At 45.8% G+C, this 23,767-nt stretch overlaps 1 protein-coding gene across 10 annotated transcripts in view; it reads left to right on the forward strand.

Annotated features, from left to right (window-relative positions):
* The window catches only part of SEMA6D (semaphorin 6D), a 54,136-nt gene that overhangs the window by 17,541 nt on the left and 12,828 nt on the right, over positions 1–23,767 (forward strand). For all 10 annotated transcript variants that reach the window (XM_037054554.1, XM_037054557.1, XM_037054561.1 and 7 more), the window contains exons 2-5: positions 22,285–22,447; positions 22,845–22,956; positions 23,511–23,571; positions 23,691–23,753. In XM_037054554.1, the coding sequence (XP_036910449.1) occupies positions 22,339–22,447; positions 22,845–22,956; positions 23,511–23,571; positions 23,691–23,753 (345 nt within the window). In that variant the 5' untranslated portion in view covers positions 22,285–22,338. The remainder of the gene's footprint in view (positions 1–22,284; positions 22,448–22,844; positions 22,957–23,510; positions 23,572–23,690; positions 23,754–23,767) is intronic.

A 23,767-nucleotide genomic window follows, 5' to 3' on the forward strand; every position in this document is an offset into this window, starting at 1 on the left:
AAAAGCACACAGACAACTCCAGCTTAAGACACAGTACCAAGAGCCAATTAAGATCAAAGCCGTGATGCTTAGTGGTCCCGATTTCATCATTTAACTATTAAGCAATTTTTACTTTGACATTGACCAGGAGGTGTTAATGTAGATTCTTTTAAACAACTCCAATAATTTAGGGAGAAAGAACAAGAATGGTAAATGTTTCTTCTTTCAAGAGCTAGAAGTATCATGTCTTTGAGCCTCCTAAAAGTAAATAAATAAAAAGATGAGCTGGTAAAAGGGGGGAAAAAAGAAAAAAAAGTTACTCAGTTTAGGGGTTTATTTCCTTAGTTTAGATTAACCTTACATAATTTCATTTCATCGTGGCGGTGAACATCTTGACGTCTGCCTGTTATGTGTAGCAGGATGCTTAGCTTAAAAGTCTGATAACCAAATAAGAGTTTACATTTTTGGCTCCCAAGATATTTCTTCAGCCCTGATGGTCGATTGACTGACGTATTTCTATTTGTATTAGCATCGAGTGGGCTGATTTGAAAAGGGTCACAGAGAGAGCTGAAAGCTAGTAACTAGTCTGGTTAGCTAGACTAGAATCGCCGAATTTTTCTTACCTGCCATGGTATTTTCTTTTTTATGACTGAGAAAAATGACTCAATGTGACTGAAATTCTGAGATAGATTCAGCGTTCCAGAAGCCATTTACCTTTAAGGTAAAATGTAAACGGTTACACTTGGGAATTAGTTTATGAAAACATGTACTTAGTGTTTTACGACACATTCAAATAAAAGTTTACTTAGCACTGTAGATGGACAGTATTCGGTTTTGGGTGGTGGTGCACCAGGGCGCGGACCCAAGCGAGAGCGAGGCAAAGGCAGAAAGAGCCCCCGGACTTCCTGCCGCCTCACGCACAGGGCTTTAACTGGAAGTTTGGGATTTGAATGAACTGGGTTTTCCTTTTCCGTTCTTCTGTGCATGTTTTTAGAATAGAGAAAAGAGACCTTAAATCCAGTATTTGAAGCACTAGAGTAAAAATGGTTTGGGCTTTACACATCTAAGTACACAGTCGCAATCAGTTGTCCCTTCGCTTTTGCGGGTGCACGTTTGACCACGGAGAAGGCTGAGCCCCGTTTCCGTTCCCCATGGGACTGCAGTTCTGAATGCGTAATACCACGGACAGTCCCTGTGTTACCAGCACGAAGAGCAGCCGCGATTTTTTGAATTGGCATGAGTCTTTGTGAAAATCGGATTAAAGTTCACTCTAAAAATACAAATTGTGGCTGGTTTTGTTTGAGCGCTCTGTATTTTCGAAGCCCAGGAAGAGAAAAGTAGGAGGGTGGAAGGGAAACAAAGCCAGAATTATCATGTGCTAATTTAACCACAATCTCTGAATTACCTCCATCTTCTTGTACTACACACCCAGAGTATAAATATGTCAGTTGGTAGAGGACATATTCTCAAGGAAGTTACTGAAGTGCCTTCGCATTAAGTTATCTATTTCAAGAAACATGTTCCATTAGATCCAATATTAGTTCTTGGTTTTGTTCAACAGAAGGGCAATAACTGTTTTTACCAAGAAAATGTTGGGCCTAATTGGGTGGGAGGGTGATTTTCTTGTTTTTCGTGAACCATCCCTCCATCCCTTCTATTTAAGGTGTTTATAAAAATACGAAGTGTTTCCTTCCTGACGGATGTTGCTCAGTTGGTTGGGTGCCGTCCTGCAGAACAGAAGGTCAGCAGTTTGGTATCTGAAGTCAGGCCACCGGCTTGGGTTGTGAGCTGAGTCCCTGGCTGGGATGCAGGAAAGAAGCAGCCCTCCGTGTTGTCTCCGGAACATAGTGTTTCTCTCTTTCTCCTTCTCTCCCCTCCTCTTTAAAAATAAATACGTAATTTTTTAAAAAAATACAAAGTTTTGTTTCTAAAAGGGAAAAAAACTAGCATAAGCTATTGTATAAAATAACTTTCTTTGTCTTTATCTGCTCTCTTTTAATGCTTGTTTATATGTATCTCCTTATTAGGTAGTAATCAGTGAGCATATCATTTTATACAGAGGTGAGCAAAAGTAGGTTTACAGTTTGTATGGAAAAATAAATAATAGAAGAATAAATAATAATGCAAGAATAGACTTTGTTTTGCATATTGACAGTGGTAAACCTACTTTTGCCCACCCCTGTATTCTAATTTTTCCCATCACAGCCTCAACATAAGCTGAGGATAACTCATCTTCATTATTAGCATCTTAAAGATTGCATAACATTCCATGACAAGGGCATTACATACTTTTATTTAAACTATTTCTTCATGTTTAGAAATTTAATCTGTTTCTAATTTTTTCACCATGATAAATAAGGCTGCAGTAGGCATCTTTCTCGAATAAGTTTCTTTCTTTTCCTCTCTTATTTTAGATTAGTCACTTAGGATAAATTATGAGAAGTAAAATTATTGAGTCAAAGGTTAGCATTGTTAATGTGCATGGATGGGAGCTTGTATGTTACACATTGCCAAATTATTTTCTAAGTGGTTGTACTAATTTATCTTGTCGTAGGCAATATATTGATTTTATCCCAACTTCACTAATGTTAAGTATTCATTATCCTTTTTTTTAAAAGCCGGCTAATTTGGCCAGTGTGAAATTGCACCTCATTGATATCATTTGTATTTCTGTGACTAACAACAAGAATTCTGGTTTCAAGAGACTGGGACCAGTCATTTTAGGGATGAGGTCTGTACTGCTTAACACATAAATAGACAATCTGAAGACTGTTACTGGGGAACTGTATAGCATTTGCATTCTGACCAAAGATTCCCTGTCCTTCTATAGTGTATCCAGCTTTGACAGCTAATTTCAGTCTTCAGCTGGTCTAAGAGGAGAGAGAAGAGAAAGCAATATTTCGGGATAGAGAGAATACCTGAAAGGACCCAGGAAAGGATTCTTCCCAAACCACAGAATTATCCGTTGTCTACTTGCACCAGAAACCGTCCCCAAACTGAGTGTGTAAAAAAAAATGGTCATTTATTTGACTCACGAATTTACAGTTTGGGCAGAGTCCCATTGCTGCTCCATGTCGTGTCAACTGAGGCTTGGGTAGGGGCTGTAGGATCCACTTCTGAGGTGGCCCGCGCGAGTTGGGGGCCAGCGGGTGTTGCCTGTCCACTGGGGGCTCAGGGGAGGCTGGAAGCCACCACCTTCCTGCCTTGCCAGGTGAGCGCTTCATGAAGGCTTCTCCAAGGCAGCTTAGCCTTCCTCATATTATGGAGACAGGGTTCAACATTTACCCATGTATTAAGTTCTGGGCCCAGAAACTGACACATCGCTTCCACCATATTCTGTCATCCTAGCAGTGATACTGCGGATTCAAGGGGAGGAGAGAGAGATCCACTTCTCAATGGGAACAGTGTAAAAATACTTGGGAACTATGTCCAGCCCTTTAACAGACAGCAAATCTCCATATTTGGACCCCCATGGACCGGGAGGTATTGCAGCACTGACCTCCGCTTCTGCTTTTCAGAGTGCTCCAGCAGTGAACTCCCCACCCACCCAATTCACCTTTCCCACAGCCAGGAATTCAGCCCGGTGTCTCTTGGACTGATTTTTCCTTCCTGGAAATCTGCTGGTGTGCCTTGCAGCCCCACCCCACCCCAGTCTTCCCCAGGGTCTCAGTGCCTTTAATCGCCTCTGGCGTGGCTCTTTTCTAGTAAGACAGATAGTAGAGGTGGGTCTGCGTGTGCGATGCATCTCAGGAATAATGACACTAAATGTTTTTGGTCTATTTATACTGGGAAAATGCTTAACTTCTAATATGCTGAGAGCTAATATTTATGAGAATCTCACCTGATTGCTGAGGGGTTGATTTAGGCATTCCTGTTACTAGTGCCAGGGAAAGGAAATTGTTGGAAGGCAGCTTCTCTGTCCAGTCTTCCAAAGAATATGCCAGGAGAAAATGTGGAACGCAGAAGACAACACAAATCACCAGAGGTGGTCTTCAGGAAAGATTAAGAGTGTCATACAGGAGGGAGGGAACACAACAGAGAGAACACAACAGACCTCTCTCAGAGGTCAGAGAGAGCAGAGTGACGCTGATGATACTAACAGCAATGACCGTAATATAGCGAATACTTATTGCACTTATTTGCTAGGCAAGGTGTTAAAGCTTTTCTGTCTATTAAGTCTGTAACACTCAGAACAACCCTTTAAAATAAATCCAGTTACTTTCTGTTTCTTACAGAGGCAAGGTGAAGTCGTTTTTCTGAACTCACATAGCTAATAGACGGCGGAGCCAGGGTATTTTGAAGCTGTGCTTCCTCATTGGATTGCATGAGGGTTTTTGGTCCAGGCGTTGTGAGAACATGACCCACCATCCTAGGGGTCCTTACTTGGGTTTCACACATTGACAACCACTTTTTCAGCCATTTTATAGGGTCTGGATGAAATCCTCACCCTTCACTGGTCTCTTTTGTTCCCTGAAGATAGAAAGTAAGGAAAGTAGACAGGGCTTGGAAAGGAGGAGACTTGCCTCTTTATATGCATCCCCCTCACATCGCTCTGAGAAGGCATTTCAGAGGGAGCCCCTCTCTACTGGGGAGGGCCTAGGGGCTGCGGGAGCCCATGCTTCCGCCCTCCTGCGTCCCCACACAAGAGCACCTGAGCAGGGAAGTTCCCTGGCCTTGGGGAGGGCTGCTGCTGCACCCCCACCCAGTCGTTCAAGGCTTTGATGTTGGGTCAGAGGTGGTAGGGAAGGGCCTCTGACCACTTCAAAGGGGAACCTGGGGGCAAGAGGTGGAAACCAAGGCCCAAGACCTACAGAGGCAGGGTCTCAGCTCACTTCCCACAAGGAACTCCTCTCTTGTTTTATTGTTTCGTAGAAACTTTATTTATCTATTTGTCTCATACAGTTAGACTAGAAGGAGGGATGGGATGGGAGGAAGTAGTGCTGTCTGTGTCTTAAAATAATACTAATAAAATCAAGCTACAAATATGACAGCATTTCTGTCTTAATAAATCACAAACCCCTCTTCGTCCTCTTTTCTGCATGACCTTTTTCTGGTGCGGTGATTAAGACCACAGACACTAGAGCCGCCACAATCCTTAGGTGTGTGACTGAAGGCAGATTACCTCTTTATTTCCTCATTTGCAAATTTGGAAAAATAGCACCAACCTCCTAGGGGTGCTTATCGCAATGCCTGGCGCTTGCTTAGCATTCAACCATGGCTTGTTATGATCATTATTGTCTCTCCTTTTCCAGCCTCCAGCACGTGCATATTACATATAACTCCAGGTGTGTCTGTTGCGTGAAAACAAGAATGAGTGTGTTGTTAGGCAAACTGCTCTCTCAGTGGAACCGGCACGGGAAATATCTTATGTATTGGCACGTAAGCTTATATCCACTAATATGTCATCGATTCTCCCTCCTGGGGACGCCCAGTCTAATCAGAAAGACAAGTAACCAGACGACCGGTGGGTGCGAGCCACCATGGTAAGCCTGTAGTCCAAACGGATGGAGTGTTACAGAAAGAGACCACAGAGAGAGAGATGGCAAGGGGCTCAGGTTGGAGGTGGGTCCTAAGGGACTGTTAGGAACTGGGCAGCCAGAGAAGCCTGGGAAGGTGGTGCAGGGCCAGAGCACAGTGGGACCCCACGGCCGGTGGCCGCGGGCGGGGCCGGTGGGGGGGGCTGAGACTTGCAGAGTACCTGCTTCCATGGAAATAGGAAGGTTGACATTTACTTGGGCCAAAGCATGAGCACTCTCAGTGTGCTGTGCTGAGGCAAGCTGCGACTAAAGAAAGCACTGATAATAATACTACTTCTTCACACTTCTATAGCACCTTTACAATTTACAAAGTATTTTTGTTCACATTTTCTCACTTGTCCTTTAAAAAAACCACAGCGAGGTAGTCAGCAGCCATGCTCCCTCATCTCACCTCGAAAGAGGTGACAGTGTGTTGGGGGGGTGGGAGGACACAGATGCCCATGCTGCAGGATCCCTTCAATCCTTCTCCGTGGCCTCTGTTGCCTTCTGTCCCTTGGGCAGGTTGGATGCTGCAGAAAGATGCAAGTGGGCAGAGAAGGTGTAAACAGCTGACCTGAGATAGTGCTCAGGGCCTGGGAACTTCTGATTAGAATGTCTCTGAAAGCAATGCGGTCACCCCCCGCCCCCCGCCCCCCCCCACACACACACAAGCCCAGTGCCTCAGAGATTGCGCCTGTGTTAACAGCTGCTTCTCCTCGAGTTCCGACACTTGGAAGGCACCCCGGAACCTGCAGCATGTGCAACACAGAGAGGCAGCTCTCCTCTCTCCCCAGCTCCGTGTAGAACACAACTGAGGGAAAAACCCAGAGGTGCTTCTGTGTTTCTTCCCCAAATCCGTATACGGGACTTGCTTACTCTGGTTGTAAACCCACTTTATCCCTGTGCCCTTTATACAAAAGACCCCAAACTCTCCACCTTCTGCGGCTTTAGAATCCTTTCCTTTTATCAAGCAGCCACAAGTCTGTAAAAAGGGTAGGTGGAGTAAGGAAAGCCAGCTGCACCTTTCCCCCCAAAGGTAATTGAGCTCATTTCATTCGTGTTCAGCCTGTTGGCATGCCTAAAGCAGCACTCTTTTCTCTGCCTCCCCAGGATGCTCCCAGTGACTAGGACAGAGTCTGTGACCCCAAGTCCAAGGCTCAGGCCAGAGCATACACTGGGCGCCTGGCAGTCCCCTGTGCCCACCCAGCAACAGCAAGCTCAGTGGGAGCCCCGGTCTTACTGCGGTCAGGTCTGCAGCTGTCAGAGGAATGCCTTCCCCTCAGGCTGCGGCGTAATCTCGTGTGAGGGGGTGTCCGCGTTCACTGCTGCAGACCTGGGTGACCCTTGCTAGCAGTTCACGGTCAGTAGCAAAAGTGCCCTTTGGAGATTGTTCAGCTTTTTTTTTCCTTGATAAGGCGCAGGCTTGCATGTCCCAACTCATTCAGCAAACAATTGTTAAAAACCTATGTACCAACCGCTATTAAAGGAATTTTTTTATGACACAGTCTCTGCACTCAAGGAACTCACAGTGTGGGGTTGGGGAGGGGAGAGGAAGTTGACAAAGTGAGGAAACGTAATATTGTGTGGTACGTGCACTGATAAAAATAAGCCCAGATTTTGGTGGCAGACGGAGGAAAAGAGGGAAAAGCCTGGTGGGAAGTGGTTTCTGATTAGGAGTTGGCCATGGGAAGGAAGAGGGAAGGACCAGAAGGGCATTCCAGGTGGTGGGCACGGCACACGAAACGGCAGAATGGCAGGAGAAGCCTGGCTGTTGTGGGATTAGGAGAATCTGGAGAGAACAGAGCGTCATCCGAATGCTGTCCTCTGCTCCCATTCGGGCCTCTTCTTTGTAAGCTCTCTGTGGAACCTAGTTTTTATTTCTGTGCACACAAATCCGCTTGGAACCTCTCTGAGATTAGCCACTGAGGTGACAGAGCAGTGGGCTGCAGACAGATGTTCCAGAAACCTCATTAACAGCCTCACCTCGGGCAGTTCTTTAACTCTTCTTTCGTGCAGTGGAGACTCGCTGACTGACTCAGCCAGCATTCCCTCCGTAGATGCCGGTTCTCCAGCACCATGGTGGTTTATAAAGACGATTAGAGAATAGACCCAGTGTTAACTTCTGTCCTTGTGACGCTGACAGGAAGTTCACTGGAAAGAATTTCTGTCCAAACTTTTCAAGACCAAAACAGGTGAGGCACATTTTCTTTGGAAAGCAGAAGATGTTGTAAAAGTGGAAGTTCATTGACCAATCCCTGGCCTGTGATGAATCTCGCTGAGAACGGGGTGTCCCCAATCCCTACCCCACTCACAGAAGCTGATGAAAGAAATATCTCCATCAGCTACAGAGTACTTTTGGGAAGGCTAAGAAACCAGGAGGTCCTGGGTGTACTCGACCAGAGCGTCTCACAAGCATATTGAAGAATTTAAAGAAGAAATTGGAAGTGACCTATTGACTGTGGGAGGGCCTGCACCACTTTACCCCTTGGGTCCAGGGAAGCTAGAGACAGCTCCTAAGGGCAGCATTTCCCAAGGCCACGCGATTGTAAGGGGGAAAATGCATCCTGTCCCACCCCATCTGGGACACCGTCCGAATGCCAAATTCATGTTCCTAAGTGCCAGGGGAGACTCCTTCGGGTGTCGAGGCATCAGCCCGTTTGCACTACAAAGCCTGTTTGTGGTGACTGATCAGCGGCAGGACCCCTGGCAGCCTCCTGTCTGGGGCTTCAGAAGGAGCACAGTGCACTCTGTATCCTAGGCAACGCCAATGCTATAGGAAAATTTTAGAAGTGTAAATTGAGAGTCATTTTACTTTTCATGAAAAACAGTTTGTGACCCAGACACCAAACTCAGACTTGTAGAACCTACTGACGTGAAGGGGGCCTGCGAGGTTACTGAGATTCTAGCTCAACCTCTCATTGCGCAGGTGAGGAAGCTGGAGCTGGAGGAGGTGAATTGGCCATCTCCTGGCCTCTCGGCTTCTCAGAAGCTGAGTAAGAGTAGAATCCAGATTTCTTAACTGACTGTTACCTCCAGGTGTGTTTGCTGTCTGGGAAAAGATTAACATCTCCCTGGCCTGATTCATAAAGGGAGGCGAGTGTTAAGTGTAGGTAAGGGAGGGTGATGTGATGTTTGAAGCACTGGAACCACACAACCCTTCCTCCATGCCCTCAGCCCTGATCAGGTTTCCCGGTGCACACTCGTGCCAGCCATCCTGAATACCCTCACTCGTGTAATTCCCACGGCGACCCTGTGGGGTGGCTGCTAGTATTCCCCCCAATTGACAGGGAAACCGAGGCACAGAGCAGGTCACCAGCTTGCCCAAGGGCAGGTACAGGAAGAAGAAAGGACCAGATGCGCCTTCCAGGAGGTGGGCGCAGCACGCGCAAAGGCAGAGAGGAGGCAGCTGCTTTGTTGTGGAATTCCGTGAGTGCGTAAGCGCAGAGCGCCAAGTGCTGAGAGCAGCGTCCACGTGCGGTCGTCTGCTTCCTTGAGGGCTCCTGTTTGGGAGATCGCTCCTGGTTTTCTGGGTCCTAGTTTTTATTTGTGTCTACACAAGTCCATTTCGTGGGTACAGATCCAGAGGCGGGATCATAGCTAGTTAAGTGGAAGAGCTGGAACTCCTACCGAGGCATTCAGACTCCGGAGTTCGTGTTTGTGACCACGTAGGTGCTGGCGGCTTGGCCTCCAGGCAGATTCCACCGCTCCTGGGAGGAAGGGCCCAGTGTTTCTCAGGCCCTCTGGGCGTTTAGTAAGATGAGAAAAACCAGCTCTTGACAACAATTTACCTAAACCCCCTTTTTTTGTCTCTGTGGGCCCTGAGGTATGGAAAGGTCAGGTAACCGATATGGAGCCCAGACAAAGGTCTACGGGTGAGTCCCCTTCAACTGATTCAGGCCCAGTGTGGACCCTCAGGAAGCTTTTACTGTGAAACTCACCGGGGCTACCTATTCTCACTCGTGGTTACAGCTTCGTGTTTAGTCCAGGGCTGGGGGGCGGAGCCTAACTCCCTGGGATCTCACTGCCATCACCGGGACAGAACGCGTATGTACATATGGGTGCGCGCACACACACACTCGTAGGGAGCTGTGACCGTAGTGAGTCCCGTGTGGTCCTCACCCAGAAAGTATGGTTTTAAAAGCAAATCAACTGAATTTTCTAAGGAAACAGGGACAGTGGTAATAGAGCCTTCGGAACAATTAGTAACCATTCCCTGCATTTGCCATAGACAAACAACTGTTACTATGTTTTCAAATGCAGAGGGCACATACAAAGGCCATATTTTTGGTAACCGAAAAACCACAGGATTTGGACCAGGAATTCTTGGCTTTAAAAAAAAAATTGAAACACCGTTTTTCTTTCTCAGAGTTGTTTAACCCTTCTGTGAACCCTTCATCCACTGTTTCAAACCATGACATCACCTGGGAACCTCTGGTGAGGTGAGGTGCAGAATATAAAACGTGCAAAGTGAGCTCCTTCATACACAGCCCATTCCCCTTGTCGTCAGCAGTGATGATAAACATAGATCACTGCACGTGTGTGACACCTGGGTGCTGCGCTGGCTTAACCACTCTGGGGTCCTAAGTCCCTTAATTTATCTTACTCTCGCCCCGGAGGAGCAGCAGCGGCCCAGGCCAGGCCTTCCTTGCCTGGGTATTAGTCATGTTATGTGAAAACCTGAAAAGGCACGGGGGGGGGATGCTGAAAGCCATGGCTCCTCAGTGGTGGCATCGCACAAGTCAGTGGAATCAGAACAAACAGGCTCTTCTTCTGTGATCCCTGCTCCGAGGGCAGAACCAGGCACGGACCCAGGCCCTGTTACCCTGAACANTTATCTTACTCTCGCCCCGGAGGAGCAGCAGCGGCCCAGGCCAGGCCTTCCTTGCCTGGGTATTAGTCATGTTATGTGAAAACCTGAAAAGGCACGGGGGGGGGATGCTGAAAGCCATGGCTCCTCAGTGGTGGCATCGCACAAGTCAGTGGAATCAGAACAAACAGGCTCTTCTTCTGTGATCCCTGCTCCGAGGGCAGAACCAGGCATGGACCCAGGCCCTGCTACCCTGAACAGAATGTCACACGCAGGCCATATGGCAGCCCCAGCAGGTCATCTGGTAGAATAAGCTGGTGCTCCAAAGACAGGCTGAGTCCTTTGGCGTCTTCACTGATTCCTTGGAACCCTGGCCCTTCCTTTGTCTGGGATGGTTCCTTTCCTGGAAGTCCAAGGGCAGCAGCCTCCTTCCCCCACCACCCCCTCCGCTGGGACCACTCTATGGAGAAGACAACAAAGGAAAAGGCTTGTAATTTCTCTTGTTACTAGTTAGCCTTTGAAAGCCTCATGGCCCTCCCTGAAAAAACAACACGTAATTGTGCTCATCTCCGCCACCTTCTGCCGTCTATTGTTTCTCTTTGGTGACTGTAGGAGGCTCCCTATGTTTTATATTTTCGCAAAGCAAGTCCTCAGTTTTATCTCTCGAGAAGTTAATGTGTGGTGTCATCTGCCTGGAAGCAGATTCCCTCTGCTTAGAGACGGGGCTCATTAGTCTCTTGTGTTGTTTTCGTTTTAAGTGAAGACTGTTTCTAGGGTGTTTTAGCTTTAAAGTGTTACCTGATTTCAGCAAGGGTGGACAGGCAAAAACTTGTAGGCAGGTTGTCACTAGAATTTCGCTCCCCAGAGCCACCACGGTGCTGATCAGAGGTCAGATTCTGGGATCCCTGTCCAGATTTGCTCAGAATTGGGCAAAGGCAGGTTAGATCCTGTTTCGTGTCCCTTCCTGCCCAGTTCCTTTTCAGTTCAATTTCCCTTTGAATTATTAATATTTGTCCAGAAGCGTTGAAAAGACAGACTTAAAGTGAAAATCTTCAGTAAGAGCTGCTTTAATTTTCAGGAAGCTCCTTTAAATAGACAGCTTTCCTCACACATGCAAAATATAATTAAAATAAACACAAGTGCCCTAACTTGGAGGAAAACCTGGGTAATAAAAACAAGGCGATACTAAAGAGCCCAGCAGACTCTGGACTCCGCAGAGTGCCCTCGCCTCCCTTCTGTGGGATCTGCTGCCACCTTTCTTTCTTTCTTTTCTCTTCATCAGAATGCAGCTGCAAGAAAAAGAAGTTGGGAATGTATTTATACGGATTTCTGGCTTATATTATACTGTAACACTACTTACTTTATAGCTGGAAAAAAAGGCTAACAGCCAAAGAAAAGAATTTCCCGTTGCAGAAACCCCAACATCAGCCTGCCATTAGGCAAGCTGATTTTTATTTTATTTTTGTTTGTTGAGTCGTGGGGAGCCACACAGACTTCCCTCTCTGCCAGTCCTGTATGTCCTGCCCTTTAATCTCAGCAATGGGTCTACTTTCTTCTGTCTGGGAGGTGACAGAAATTGCTTCCTCCTTAGGCCTGTGTTGCCCATCTCTTTTGCATCAAAGAGCACTTTGTTAATGATGGGTCGGTGTGAAAAGAAGCCTCTGTTGTTGCTGACTGTGAGAGCCTCGTGGCTTTGCAGCACGTGCAAACTCGCGGATGGGGAGCCAGCGAGGACCGAGTGCCGGTGCTGTAGGAGCGCAGTGGGAGGCTCAGGTGGTTGGGCTGATGGTGGAGAGGCGCTCGTGGTGTGGAGCCTGTGCCACGGCCGAGTCCAGGCACGTGTGCCACTTCCTTCGCTGATTTCTTCCTCCGTTCAGGGAATACTGACTAAAGGCCTCAGAGGTGCCAGGCCCTGTGCCTGATGTTGGAGACAAAGAGGGTGAGGAAGGTGTGCTGTCTCCCTCAAGCAGTCCAGTTTGATAGAGCAAATGTGAAAACACGTTAACATCACTAGGAAGTGGTAAGTTCTGTATGGAAGTATTTACATGGTATCACAGTATGATCAGCCATCCTGAGGGGAGCAGTGTGGCCAAGGAAGAGGGATTCGGGGTGTAGGAGGAAGAAGGGGAGAGGGGGGATGTCCAGGAACATTTTGAGCCGGTGAGTAGACAGTGTCCAGGAAGGGCGTTTGAGAGGGAGTAGTGTATACAGAAGATACTGCTTTGAGATTAAGGTGGAGAAGCATTGATTGCTGAAACAGAAGCTGGCAAGAAATCAGATTGTGGAAAACCTTGTAAGTCTTGGAAATGAATTTGGGATTTATCATGTAGGTCTTTGGGAACCATGGAACTGTTCTCCGGGAAATAACGTGACACTATTTGTGCTTTGGAAAGGTCACTCTGGTGGTGTTGTGGAGGATGAGGTAGAAGTCTAGGAAAGACGAACCAGGGAAGAGTGGACTTGGGGTCAATGACAGGAAAGAGTCAATGGGACATACTGATAATTTGGAAAGAGAGGACAACGGGAAGGGAGCAATCTAGGATGACACCCAGGTTCAAGGCTCACGTGACTGTAAGCATCGACAAGAATATTAATAATGGCTGTAATTATTGGATCCTTACTAGGTGCAAAGGATTTGGCTGCATGCTTTACACAGACTACTTCATTGAAAAATTATAGTATTAATGCTACAACTAGGCGGGAAAACTCGAGTCTTTGAGAATTGAAGCAACAGGCATATCCAAGGCTCAGTGGCTGGTAAATGGTAGTACATGAATTTGAACCCAGGCACCCTGAGCTCAGAGCCTGTGCTCTCTGGGGAACTGAGCAGGAGGACAAGTGCAGGTGAAGTATCTTAAATTCAGTTCTGCACATACTAAATTTAAATCACCTGTGTTTGAATATCTAGCAGAGAGTTGGACAGCTGGATCTGGAACTGAAGGACGTGGGCTGTGCTGGCCATTGGAAATTGAGATTCCTCAATAATTGGTGGTGGTGAAGAAGGAGGGTGTAATGTTGGGTGAGACTCAAAAGAGCCAGGAGGAACCACGCGTAAGGGTGCCTGTGTTTGGGCGAGTTTGGGAGGGCTGTTGCCAAGGAGTAGCTGGAGAAAGACAACAATGAAAGTCAAAGGTACGGTTTCAAGATCTGATGGAGGGACAAACTTGGTTAAATTCCTCAGGGAAATGAAAGAAGATTTAAAATGAGGATTGAGTTGGTTTTGGCATTTAGGTGTTGATGGGCAAGAGCAGGAGTTAGACTGACGTGGACTAGTATGTTTTTAAGTGAGAAAATGGAGACAATGGGCTCGGACTCAAAGAAGCTGGAGACATTGGTGAGAGATGGGGAGATAATGGAGGCAGCCTCAAGACCAGGGTCATACTGTTTGTTTGGGGGCCACTGGAGTGGCTGGAATGCAGGCAGAGGAGAAAGAACCCGAGAAGCAGTGGGCATTCCATGAGGACGTTGACCGGAGCAGGTCGGGAACGTAGGATTCTCCCTTCCAGCCCTCAGAAGGAGATTGTGGACTCAGACTGAAAATTGTATTCCTGCATTTTCAACTCACCCACCTTTTATCACACGAAGAAACTCAAGCCAGAAAAGTGAAGTGGCCTGTGTGTGGTCACAAAGCCCACCCACGACACCAGGTCTCCTGGTACCTGGGCCCTTTCCTCTCCTGCTGCCCTTGTCAGTGGGAGCAAAAGGGCCCCCGAGGTGTTCTCCCCGTTCTGAGTCCCAGGCCCCCAGGGCTGCTCTCCCTGCTCCGTCAGTGTGTCAGTGTGCAGGTCCTGCCAGATTCTGACTCATCAGCAGGGCTTCTGCCCCGAGGAGTGGGGTCGGAGAGCTGCTGCCCTTTCCTCAACGTGCCTCGGGGCAAAGTTTTGTGTGATTAACTGGAAGGTGTCATCAACATAGCACTGCTGGGAGCCTCTGTCTCTCCTGAGCACCCAGGCTCCCAGAGGGAGGAAGGGTCTCGGAGTTAAGGGCCTTTCAGCCACCTCTTCCTGGTCTGGAGTAAGGGAGGATGTCTTGTTCATTCGTGGCCCCTGGTCTCCAAGCCCATATGCAGGAGAGGATTGTGGGGGTTGGGGTGGCGGTGGGGTGAGGTGGCAGTAGAGATTCCTTAAAGGAGAGAGCCAGTGCTCTCCCAAGAGACCTACCTCATCAGTCGAGTCACTTGGGGAGCCTGGATGCAAGCAGCTGTGCACATTGCTCAGAAGGGCCTTGGCCTCAGCTTTACTCACGAGCCTCCTGGAACCCGTGTGTATGTAGTGGTGATGCATCATCCCTTTTCACCTTCTTATCCACCAAAGGTCGTACTGTTGGCCTGGATGCCGTACCATTCTGATTAAATACTGATGCTGCGCACTGATTACAAGCCACAGCCTTGCAGAGCACACGCTGCCTAGGATTTAGACACATGAATGCTGTGGCAATACAGCCTCTCTTTCGTAATGACCTTCAGTTACAACCCTCCCTCTGTAGGCTCTAAGGAATAGCAACTAACTTGTCTCTCTTGGCCGTTTTTTCAGTCTACCTAAACCCATCGTTTACTCCTCTTCCATTTGGTCACGTGGGGCTGTTGGGTGGTGGGCCTGTAAGCCTTATATTTCTAGGCCCTGCTATTCCCATCAAGTACCATGCAAACTATAATGCTAATGATGCACCCTGTAGCTTCAGGGACTGTGGAGTGAATGGTGCCCCTCTTGCTGCAGGTCTGGTTGCACCCCCATTCTCTCCTATAGTTCATAGCACTCTCAACTAAAAAAAAAAAGTGCTGCCTTCTGGGAATAGGGTATCCACCCTCTATTTAACAGCATTAAATAAAACTAAATTGGACAAGAGTGCAGAATGCTAATCCTGCCCTGAGAGATTCAGCAGAGCTTTGGCGATTCAGGGCACTGACTAGTTTTTTTGATTATTCCTTCCTTCACTGCTCATTTGCAGTCATCTTAAGAACTGACAACTACGAGAAATGCTTGCCCCAAGGGACTGGGAAGGAGGTTCCCTAGGCTCTGAAAACCAGGTCAAGACTGGGAGAGAAGCAGGGCCACCCAGGAGGAGAATAGACAAAAAAGCTGGGTGGACATAGGTGGCATGACACGATCCAAGCCAGATACAGAGCCCGGGTGCTGGAAGCCCAGGTGAGATCTGAAGGGGGAGACGGGGCTCAGAACACGTAAGGCCACACTGCAGACATCTGGGCTGTCTCCTAAGAGCTGTGGGAAGCTATTGGATGATGAAGTTATCTGAAGACACCTTCTAAAAAGCATCATTCTCACTCCATCTAGAAAGTGAATGGGAGGCCAAGGACAGACAGAAAGGTAGTAGGTGAAGGGCAGGAGAATGTGACATAAGAAAGGGCAGGGAAAGGAAGTGTTTTGAAAAGCTGTGGATACTCATTTGTTTCTAGAGCTGTTGAGCAATTACATGAGACAGGACTGTTAATTTAGTTACCTGGAGGCCATCAGTGACTTTACTGAAAGGCCTTATTGAGAGAGGAGTTCAACAGGAAGTAGAAGAATGAGTAAGAGGTGTGGAAATGACAACAGTGGACCTAAAACTTTTCCAGTGTTTGTGAGTGGCGGGAAGAGATGGGTGGTGTCTGCAGAGGATCTGGGGGCACTGGACCTGTTTTACTCCCTTTTAAAAAAATTTTTAAGATGAGAGAGACTTGGCAAATTTAAGTGCTGGTGTATAGTATTTAATCAATACAAAGTTATATAATATTTAGAAAGAGAAAACAACAGAAAAGCATGTTTTTTCTGTTTCAGGAAAAACAGAAGGGGTTGGGTTAAACACATGGAGAGGAGTTGGGGGATGAAATCTTCTCTTACAACAGGAGAGAAGGAGGAAAAACTAGATGAAGATGCTGATAAGTTGATATGGTAACAGGAGGCGGGTATGGAGGAAGTTCCTGTCTGTAGCTTTTATTTTCTATGTGAAGTACCTGGGGGAGGGAGCCAGAGGGCAGGAGGAAGACTGCAGTAGAGCAAGAAGAGAGTACTGGTGAGGGCCTTGAGGAAAAAGGAAAAAAAATTAAACTTTCTGACTTGTACAGTGAGCAAATCTAATAGAGAAACATAGGATTCCTCACAGAGTTTTAGAAAACTAGCTGTAGCTGGTGATCAAGAATGCCGTGATGTCACCACCAAATTGCCCCAGAGTGCGGCTGTCTTCCCGAGAGCTCAGCTGCGCTGGGACCGGTGCAGAAGGGGAATGGCCAGGCTCACCCAGGGTAAGAACTTTGCAAGAAAGGCTGACACAGAGACAAAAGATGAGGAAACCTAAGGTATAGACAAATATATTATTGAAAGGAGTGACCATGAACTGTTACAGGTAAGATGTGTAAAATTGTCGAGATTCAGGAAGGCCATTAAATTGGAAAAAGGGGTGCACGCAGTTAGTAGGACAGAAGGTCCTGATAGGAAGGACAAGCAGTCACGGCGAAAGTGGTCAGACAAGCAGGCTGGAAAAACGAGATGGGCGGCAAAGCATGTAATGTTTGATGTTGTGATCTCGGAGGTGAAGGAGCAAGTCCCAGAGTGGAACTACGCACTGGGCTTACTAAAGACTTTGGAATGTCCTTCTCAAAGGAAGTTACTGGGAAGTTATCAACTGAAAGAGAGGAGGAGAGGCAGAGCCTCAAGCAAGCAAAGATTTTTTTCTAAGACCACAGAAGCCCAGGGACTCGAAGAATCATTGGGAAGCAGAGAGGACTCACGCCACTTTGGGATCTGGGGGTAGATGGAATACAAGAAGCGTCCTCTCCAGCAGAGAGCCAGGGGAGAGCTTGACAAGCAGCAAGGTCCCTTCCTGGGTTCTTGGGCCTGGGGATAAAGTCGGCTTACTCTATTTCTGAATTCTCATTTCCTTTGAATTAATGTAGCTTTCAGAGAGGCAAAGATTATATACCAGTTTCTCTATCTGGGATTCATTAATCTCAAATGCGGCCACTATGCTGTAACCATAAAAAGAACTTGCATTAACCAACCCTGTAAATTCTCCTGCTTGAAGAATCCCTTTTAGAATTTTTTTAGTTTGGGTGTGCTAGCAACAAATCTCTCAGTTTTTGTTTGTCTGAACCATCTTTATTTTGCCTTCATTGTTGAAAATATATTCACTGGTAATAGAGTCTAAGCTGGAAATTTATTCCTTTTCAGCACTTTAGAAATGTCACCCTATGGTTTACTGGATTCCATTGTTTCTGTTGGTAAGTCAGATGTCAGTATTGTTCTCCTTTGAAGGTAATATATCTTTCAGCTTTTAACTTTTTTATTATTGTGTTTAGCATCTTGATTATGGTGTGGTTAAATGTGTTTTTCTTTGTCTTTAGAAGTTCTTAGAGTTTCTTGAATGTATGATTTACAGTCTTTCATTAGTTTTGCAATAGGATGTAGCCATTATCTTGTGAAATAGTGCTTCTGTCCACCTCTCTCTCCCTCTCTCCCCTCCCTCCCTCCCTCTCCACTCTCAGAGATTCCAGTATGTTGGAAATTTCCAAAGTGCCTCTGTGTCTCTTACTCTCTCACCTGCTTTTTCCAACCTTTTTTTGCTCTCCATGTTCCTCCCTGATACCCCATCTTCCAGTTGATAAATCCTTTCTCCAGCTGCAAGAAATATGTTGCTAAAAAATCTATTAAGAAGCTTTAGTTATTGTGGTTTTTTGTTGTATAATTTCCATTTAATTCTTTTCAAATAAGTTCCATTTCTTTGGTAAATTTTTCATCTTATCTTTTTTCTTGAACAAAATAAACACAGTTATTTTTTTAAATGTGTGTCAAATAACATATATTTACCCACGGGTCTATTTCTATTGTCTTTATTTTCTTTCTTAGTCTTAACTCTTAAAATATCTGGTAAATGCTTATTGAACATTGAGCATGTTATGTAAACACCATAGTCTCTGAATGCTGCTTTTGTTGTCTAGAGAAGGTTCGCTCTGTCTTTTCTGCAAGTAGCTAGACTAGGAGGAGGTAACATTTATTCAGTCTAGGACTTAGCTTACTGGAGATCAAGTTGGAGTTTTGCAAGGTTTGGCCTATCTCATGTTTCCCTCCTCTCCTTGGGGGATAGATCGTCAGAGACCCAGATGAGATCCTTTAGATATTTACTAGAGCCCCTTCCTGGTGGGTCCTCAACTTTAGACTGCCGAGCTTCTGGCTTTTCTTTATAACAGCTCTTTCATCTGTACTCAATGTAAGAATTGGCAAATCTCATCACGGGAAACCAAGTGCCCAGTGTGGGGCCCCTCTCCTCCTGCCACCCTTCTCTCAATACCCTGCCATTCAGAGGCTGGGTGTCGCGGTAGCTCTACACTCCTTTTGAGAACTTTCCTCATTGTTATTTGGCTTTGACATCAGGGATATATGGGAGAAGCTGATATAATAGCAAAAATGACAAAATACCCCGTGGGATCTCTGTTCTCTGGCTGAAAGGAATAACATAATGTAGTTATGTTCTTTGCTATAATCTTACACGTAGGAAGGTGGTCCCACCTCCTCCTCGGAGGCATCTGCGTCTCTGAGGCTGTGCCTTAATCCCTCTAGCGTTGTTATAATGACACACATAAACAGTTTTGCAAACCGTTGTGCAAGACGAAAGGGTAAACATTTCTCAGTTCTCCTTTTCTGTTTGCATCTTTGCCCCAAAGCTATGACAATAATCGTCATGATAATATTCACTAAAGCTCCCTAGAGACTTACTGTGGACCAGGTTCTATGTTAGATATTTTGTATAGATTATCTCTTTTAATCCTTAGAAGAGCCTATGAGGTAGAAAAAGTAATTATTTCAATTTTACACTTGAGGAAACTGAAGCTTAAAAAGGTTAGGTGTACTTAAACCGAGTTCCAGAGCCAGGATGGAAATGGCGCACGTAAGCTTGAACCTGGATTATTCTAACCCCATGACTACTCTCTTTTTCCAACATTTTGACCTGCCTCTTAACTGGCCCCCTTTCAGCATAACTGGTGTCATGATTTTCCTGAGCCCTAGAATTCTGAGATACTTCCTTAGTAAGGTAAGAGCTACGCAGTTTGAGGGGTTTACTTGCAAATAAGTCTCCTTCCTGGTACCTTTCTCTCAGGTACTTCCAGATCCTTCCCTCCCCCACTCAACCTTACGTTCCTGTGTATTCTACATTAAATACTTGCCTTTATAATTTCTATGGCAAATCTAAAAGTAATTCTTTAAAAAAAATGGCTGTATTCAGGGAAAGGAAGCAATTAGGGTGAGGCTTTATTTTTGGAGGATGAGATGGGCGGGGGGGCAGGGTCTGAGGAGAAACACCTTCTGCCATGTCAGATGGATGAGTTATAGGAAATGATCACTCAGCCGGCAGCTTGGAGCTAGCTCGTGAGTCAGCAGCGAGTTATCCGCAGCCTCAGTCCGGGAAGCACAGGTAGCTGGGCCGGACACTCTTCCTGCTGAGACCCCTCCCTGCTGTGCTGGTGGGGCATCAGGCTCTGCCCCACCCTGCGAACTGTTCACTTACCTGTCCTGGTGGAGAAAGATTCACAGGCTGTCTTCTCGTTTTCACGCAGTTATTCCTAAGTTTTTTTCAGGACTGGTTGGTGTTTCTTCAATTTTCCCCTGACACCCTGCAGAAACATCAGTGACTCTGTTTCCAGGGAATGAAGTTTGGGATTTATGTCATAACAGAATTTGGTTTTCAGGACAACGTTTTGTATTTTCATACTGCTTCAACTCTGCGGGGTCTTTATAAATGGCGAGACACTGTGGCAAAATGAGACAGGAAGATACTGCTTCAGGAGGAGTGATGGGTGGAAAGAGGTCATTTTGGTAATGATTGAAAATACGTGCCTGTGGTGAGAAGACTAGAACAGAGTCGTCAGAGTCGCTGACTTAGGGTGGGAGCATTGTTGGTTCTTCTTTTTCACTCGTTTTTCCAGTTTTGATACGGGCTCAAGTTGTAACATTCACTCTAAAAAGAACCCCTTAGTATTTAAAAATAGCTACTCATTTGTGGAGAAGAAATCTGGCCAAATACCTTTAACATTTTACGACATCTTTTCCCCAGACCCTTCTCAGACTGTTCCGATCAGCGTGGTCGCATGCGTGGTGTCTGGTGGGAGATGGGGGGAGGACTAACTTTGCTCAGAATCTGGATGTGCAAGGCATTTTGTGTTTTTTCATCCCGTGGAGAAGGTGGTGTTATCCACATGTTAGACATTAAAAAAAAACTAACGCTGAGAGAAATGAAAGGAATTTTGCTGGGTCAGTGAGCTAGTAAGGGACGGAGTTCTCTCCAAGTCAGACCGCCAGCAAAGTCCACACTCTGTCACCCGAGTGCAGAAGATGCTGCCCGGATCCTGCTGACTTAGTGCTGGATTACTTACCCGTGAAGAAGAATTCTATCACAATGTTGTTCACTCTTTTTTATAAAACTAGGATTCTAAAACTCACATAGACTTGGCTAGTACTTTAGTGAGAAAGAGAAATAGTGAAGCATTGCGTGGGCTACTGTGTGTCTGTGTGTTTACCATTTAGAAGGCAACCGCAGCATGGTAAGTACCTGGTTGAGTGCCTGGAATCCCCCAGAATTTGAAGTGGTTCTTATGCTCTCCCGTAAAGTTCTTAGTTTAGATACATGAAACTGAGGATAAGCCTTAATGTTTTCAGCCCTACTGTTCCGTACAATGGTTGTAAGTGGTTGTTTTGGTTGAGGAAGGGGTGGTATTATTGGGAAGTGGAGCATTTACAGTTTCACAAAAATACCCAATCCACTGGCCCAGTGGGGCCCTAATTTTTTTTTTTAATAAGTGGATAGCATTTAGAGATTTAAAAAAATTGACACTTAATAGTATACAATTAATGCTGTAAGCTTTGTTGAGATATTGACAGAGCATGCTACACATATGTAAATATACAATTTGATCAAATTTAACATATACATACCCCTGTGGAACACCACTTCAATAAAAATAGCGAATGTATTCACTACCCCAGAGAGACGTTTTGTAATGCAATACTTTTGAAGACAAAAACCCATCATCTAATTTGATGGAAAGAGTCTGAATGGGGGTGGGGGAACTCAGGTAATGTGGGGCTGGACTCAGCTCTTTGCCTAAACAGCTTCGTGGAATTCAGTGAGCCCCTTCATTTTCCAGCCCTTAGTTTTCTCATCTGAAAAATGAGGAGGTTGGACTAGATGGTCCCTAAGGCCCCCTGTGGCTCTGAAGTTCAATAAAGCTAAGAGGACAGGCGTACTTAGGGTATTGGTTTGCGTCCAGATGGTTTTATGGAAAAGTGTAGACGTCCCCGTGGTCTGGCGGCAGCTGTGCTGCTTCATCCCCCCCGTGCTTTGCTTGATTGATTGATCGTGAAATCATTTCATTTCTTTTAATTCCCTTTCACCCTGATTCAAGGTCATTCCTGTCATTGCTTCCACGTGGGTATTACTAAGCTTAGGGAACTACTCTACTTAAGAATTTAGGGCTGAGGCTTGAGTAATGCTGGGAATTTGGCAATGCCTTAAGCAAAGATCAGATGAGGGGCGGAAGGACCCTCAGCTCCCCAGATATTTGCGAGGAAGCCTGGGCATTTTGTGAGGGGCAGAGGCGAGCTCTACTGGATGTATTTCAGGGCTGGGGGCAGGGAAGCAGATTGGAGTTTAATTAAAATTCTAATCCCAACATTGCCCCTCTTCTTGCCAAGTCAGCAGCCAGCATTTCTGTTTGTGGTTCCGGGGATTTTGCTGTGATGACATACCTACTTACCTCAAAAAGTCTTGCAAATTTCCCTAGAACGTCCATATGCCCAGCAGGTGCTTGAATCAGGACTGGCCTGCTGCCGTCTTTTGCCTGTGTTTTCAGAGATACCTCCTTCATCATGGCCAGGGCTCCTGGTGGGAGGGAGGGGGCCATTGGAGAGAGCTGGTGGTGAAAACTGAGCTGATTACAAATAAGAAAACAGGTTCATCCCAGCACTGAGGTCTTTTCAAACTGTTTCTGTTTTCTAGGTAGCTAAGAGGGATTCCTGAGGAGGCGCTGCTCTGACTTGCCGGCGGCCCACCATGAGGTTCTTCCTGCTTTGTGCCTACATGCTGCTCCTGATAGTCTCCCAGTTGAGGGCGGGCAGCTTTCCCGAAGACGATGAACCCCTCAACACGGTTGACTATCACTGTAAGTAATCTCAAGAACATCCTCCTTTTCTAAGAAGGGGGGGTTTCTGGTTTTGATTTCTCTAAGCGTATTTGTTTTTAGAAAGAGAGTTTTATATATATATATGTCTATATAATGTCTTTACATATTACATTATCCCCAACTGTGTTTGGAGGAAATGGGACCATTTGGTTGGGTGCTTTTCTAAAGCAGTCCTCACATAGGTTATATATTTTCAGTTAAAAGAAAAAGACCATTTGCTGGCATTTACCATCTCTTGTTCATTTATACTCAAGATCCGAAGAGAGGAATTTGGTTAAAACCCTTCTACAACTAGTATATACAGTTAATCAATGCTGCATATTGATTCCTTAGCTCCATAATCCTGACTGATGGTTTAGCCCATTTTTACTTGCAGATTCAAGGCAATATCCGGTTTTTAGAGGACGCCCTTCAGGCAATGAATCGCAGCACAGGCTGGACTTTCAGCTGATGCTGAAAATTCGAGACACACTTTATATTGCTGGCAGGTAATTTTCCTCTCATTGGTTTATTAGATTAAAATTCTTTTCTCTTGTGGTGCTTGCATTAATGTGTCTAGTTCATGAAAAACTAATCTGTGATTGTGATCAAAAATCGCAAGTAGCCAAAAATATTCACAGAGAAGAGTCAGTGTTGTGTACCAGGAACAAAATGCAGAGCAAAGCCCTTCAGCGGCGCAGTTTTATTACTGCCATCAAGAAAGGCTACATCGCTCTGTATTCCTAAAGCAGCAGGGGAAAATAATTTTTTTTTCTTTTTTAACTTGGAATTATTTGAGCAAATATGAGAAGTATGCCTATGCTAATACAAGCAGCGGTTTGACCCATGCCTGGAGAGAAGAGCTTTCTTTGCTCCCTAGCCATAGTGATGTATAAAAGCTCCTCACTAATGAAAAAGTACCCTTTGTTGACTTTGCCAGAGACAGAGAAAATCCAAATGATCTCTAAGACACAATAAAAGCAGATCTGTAAAAATAAAATAAGAAGCAGCTTAACATTCTTATGCATTCACATGATATGACTTACTGCCTTGCTTCCAACAGGGATCAAGTTTATACAGTGAACTTAAATGAAATCCCCAAAACAGAAGTAATACCAACCAAGGTAAGCTAGCGTGGCTGGCAAATTTATTTGCATTCCCGCACGACTTGGAAAATGTCTCCCACCCGTCTCAGAATTTTCATAGTTAAAAATTGGACTTTGGTGTTGCTTGATTAATGCAGAAGCTGACATGGCGGTCAAGGCAACAGGATCGAGAAAACTGTGCTATGAAAGGCAAACACAAAGTGAGTAAAACAGA

This window comes from Sturnira hondurensis, unplaced genomic scaffold (assembly GCF_014824575.4).
Source record: "Sturnira hondurensis isolate 20B ecotype Veracruz unplaced genomic scaffold, ASM1482457v3 Scaffold0008196, whole genome shotgun sequence".
Classification (NCBI taxonomy): Eukaryota; Metazoa; Chordata; class Mammalia; order Chiroptera; family Phyllostomidae; genus Sturnira; species Sturnira hondurensis.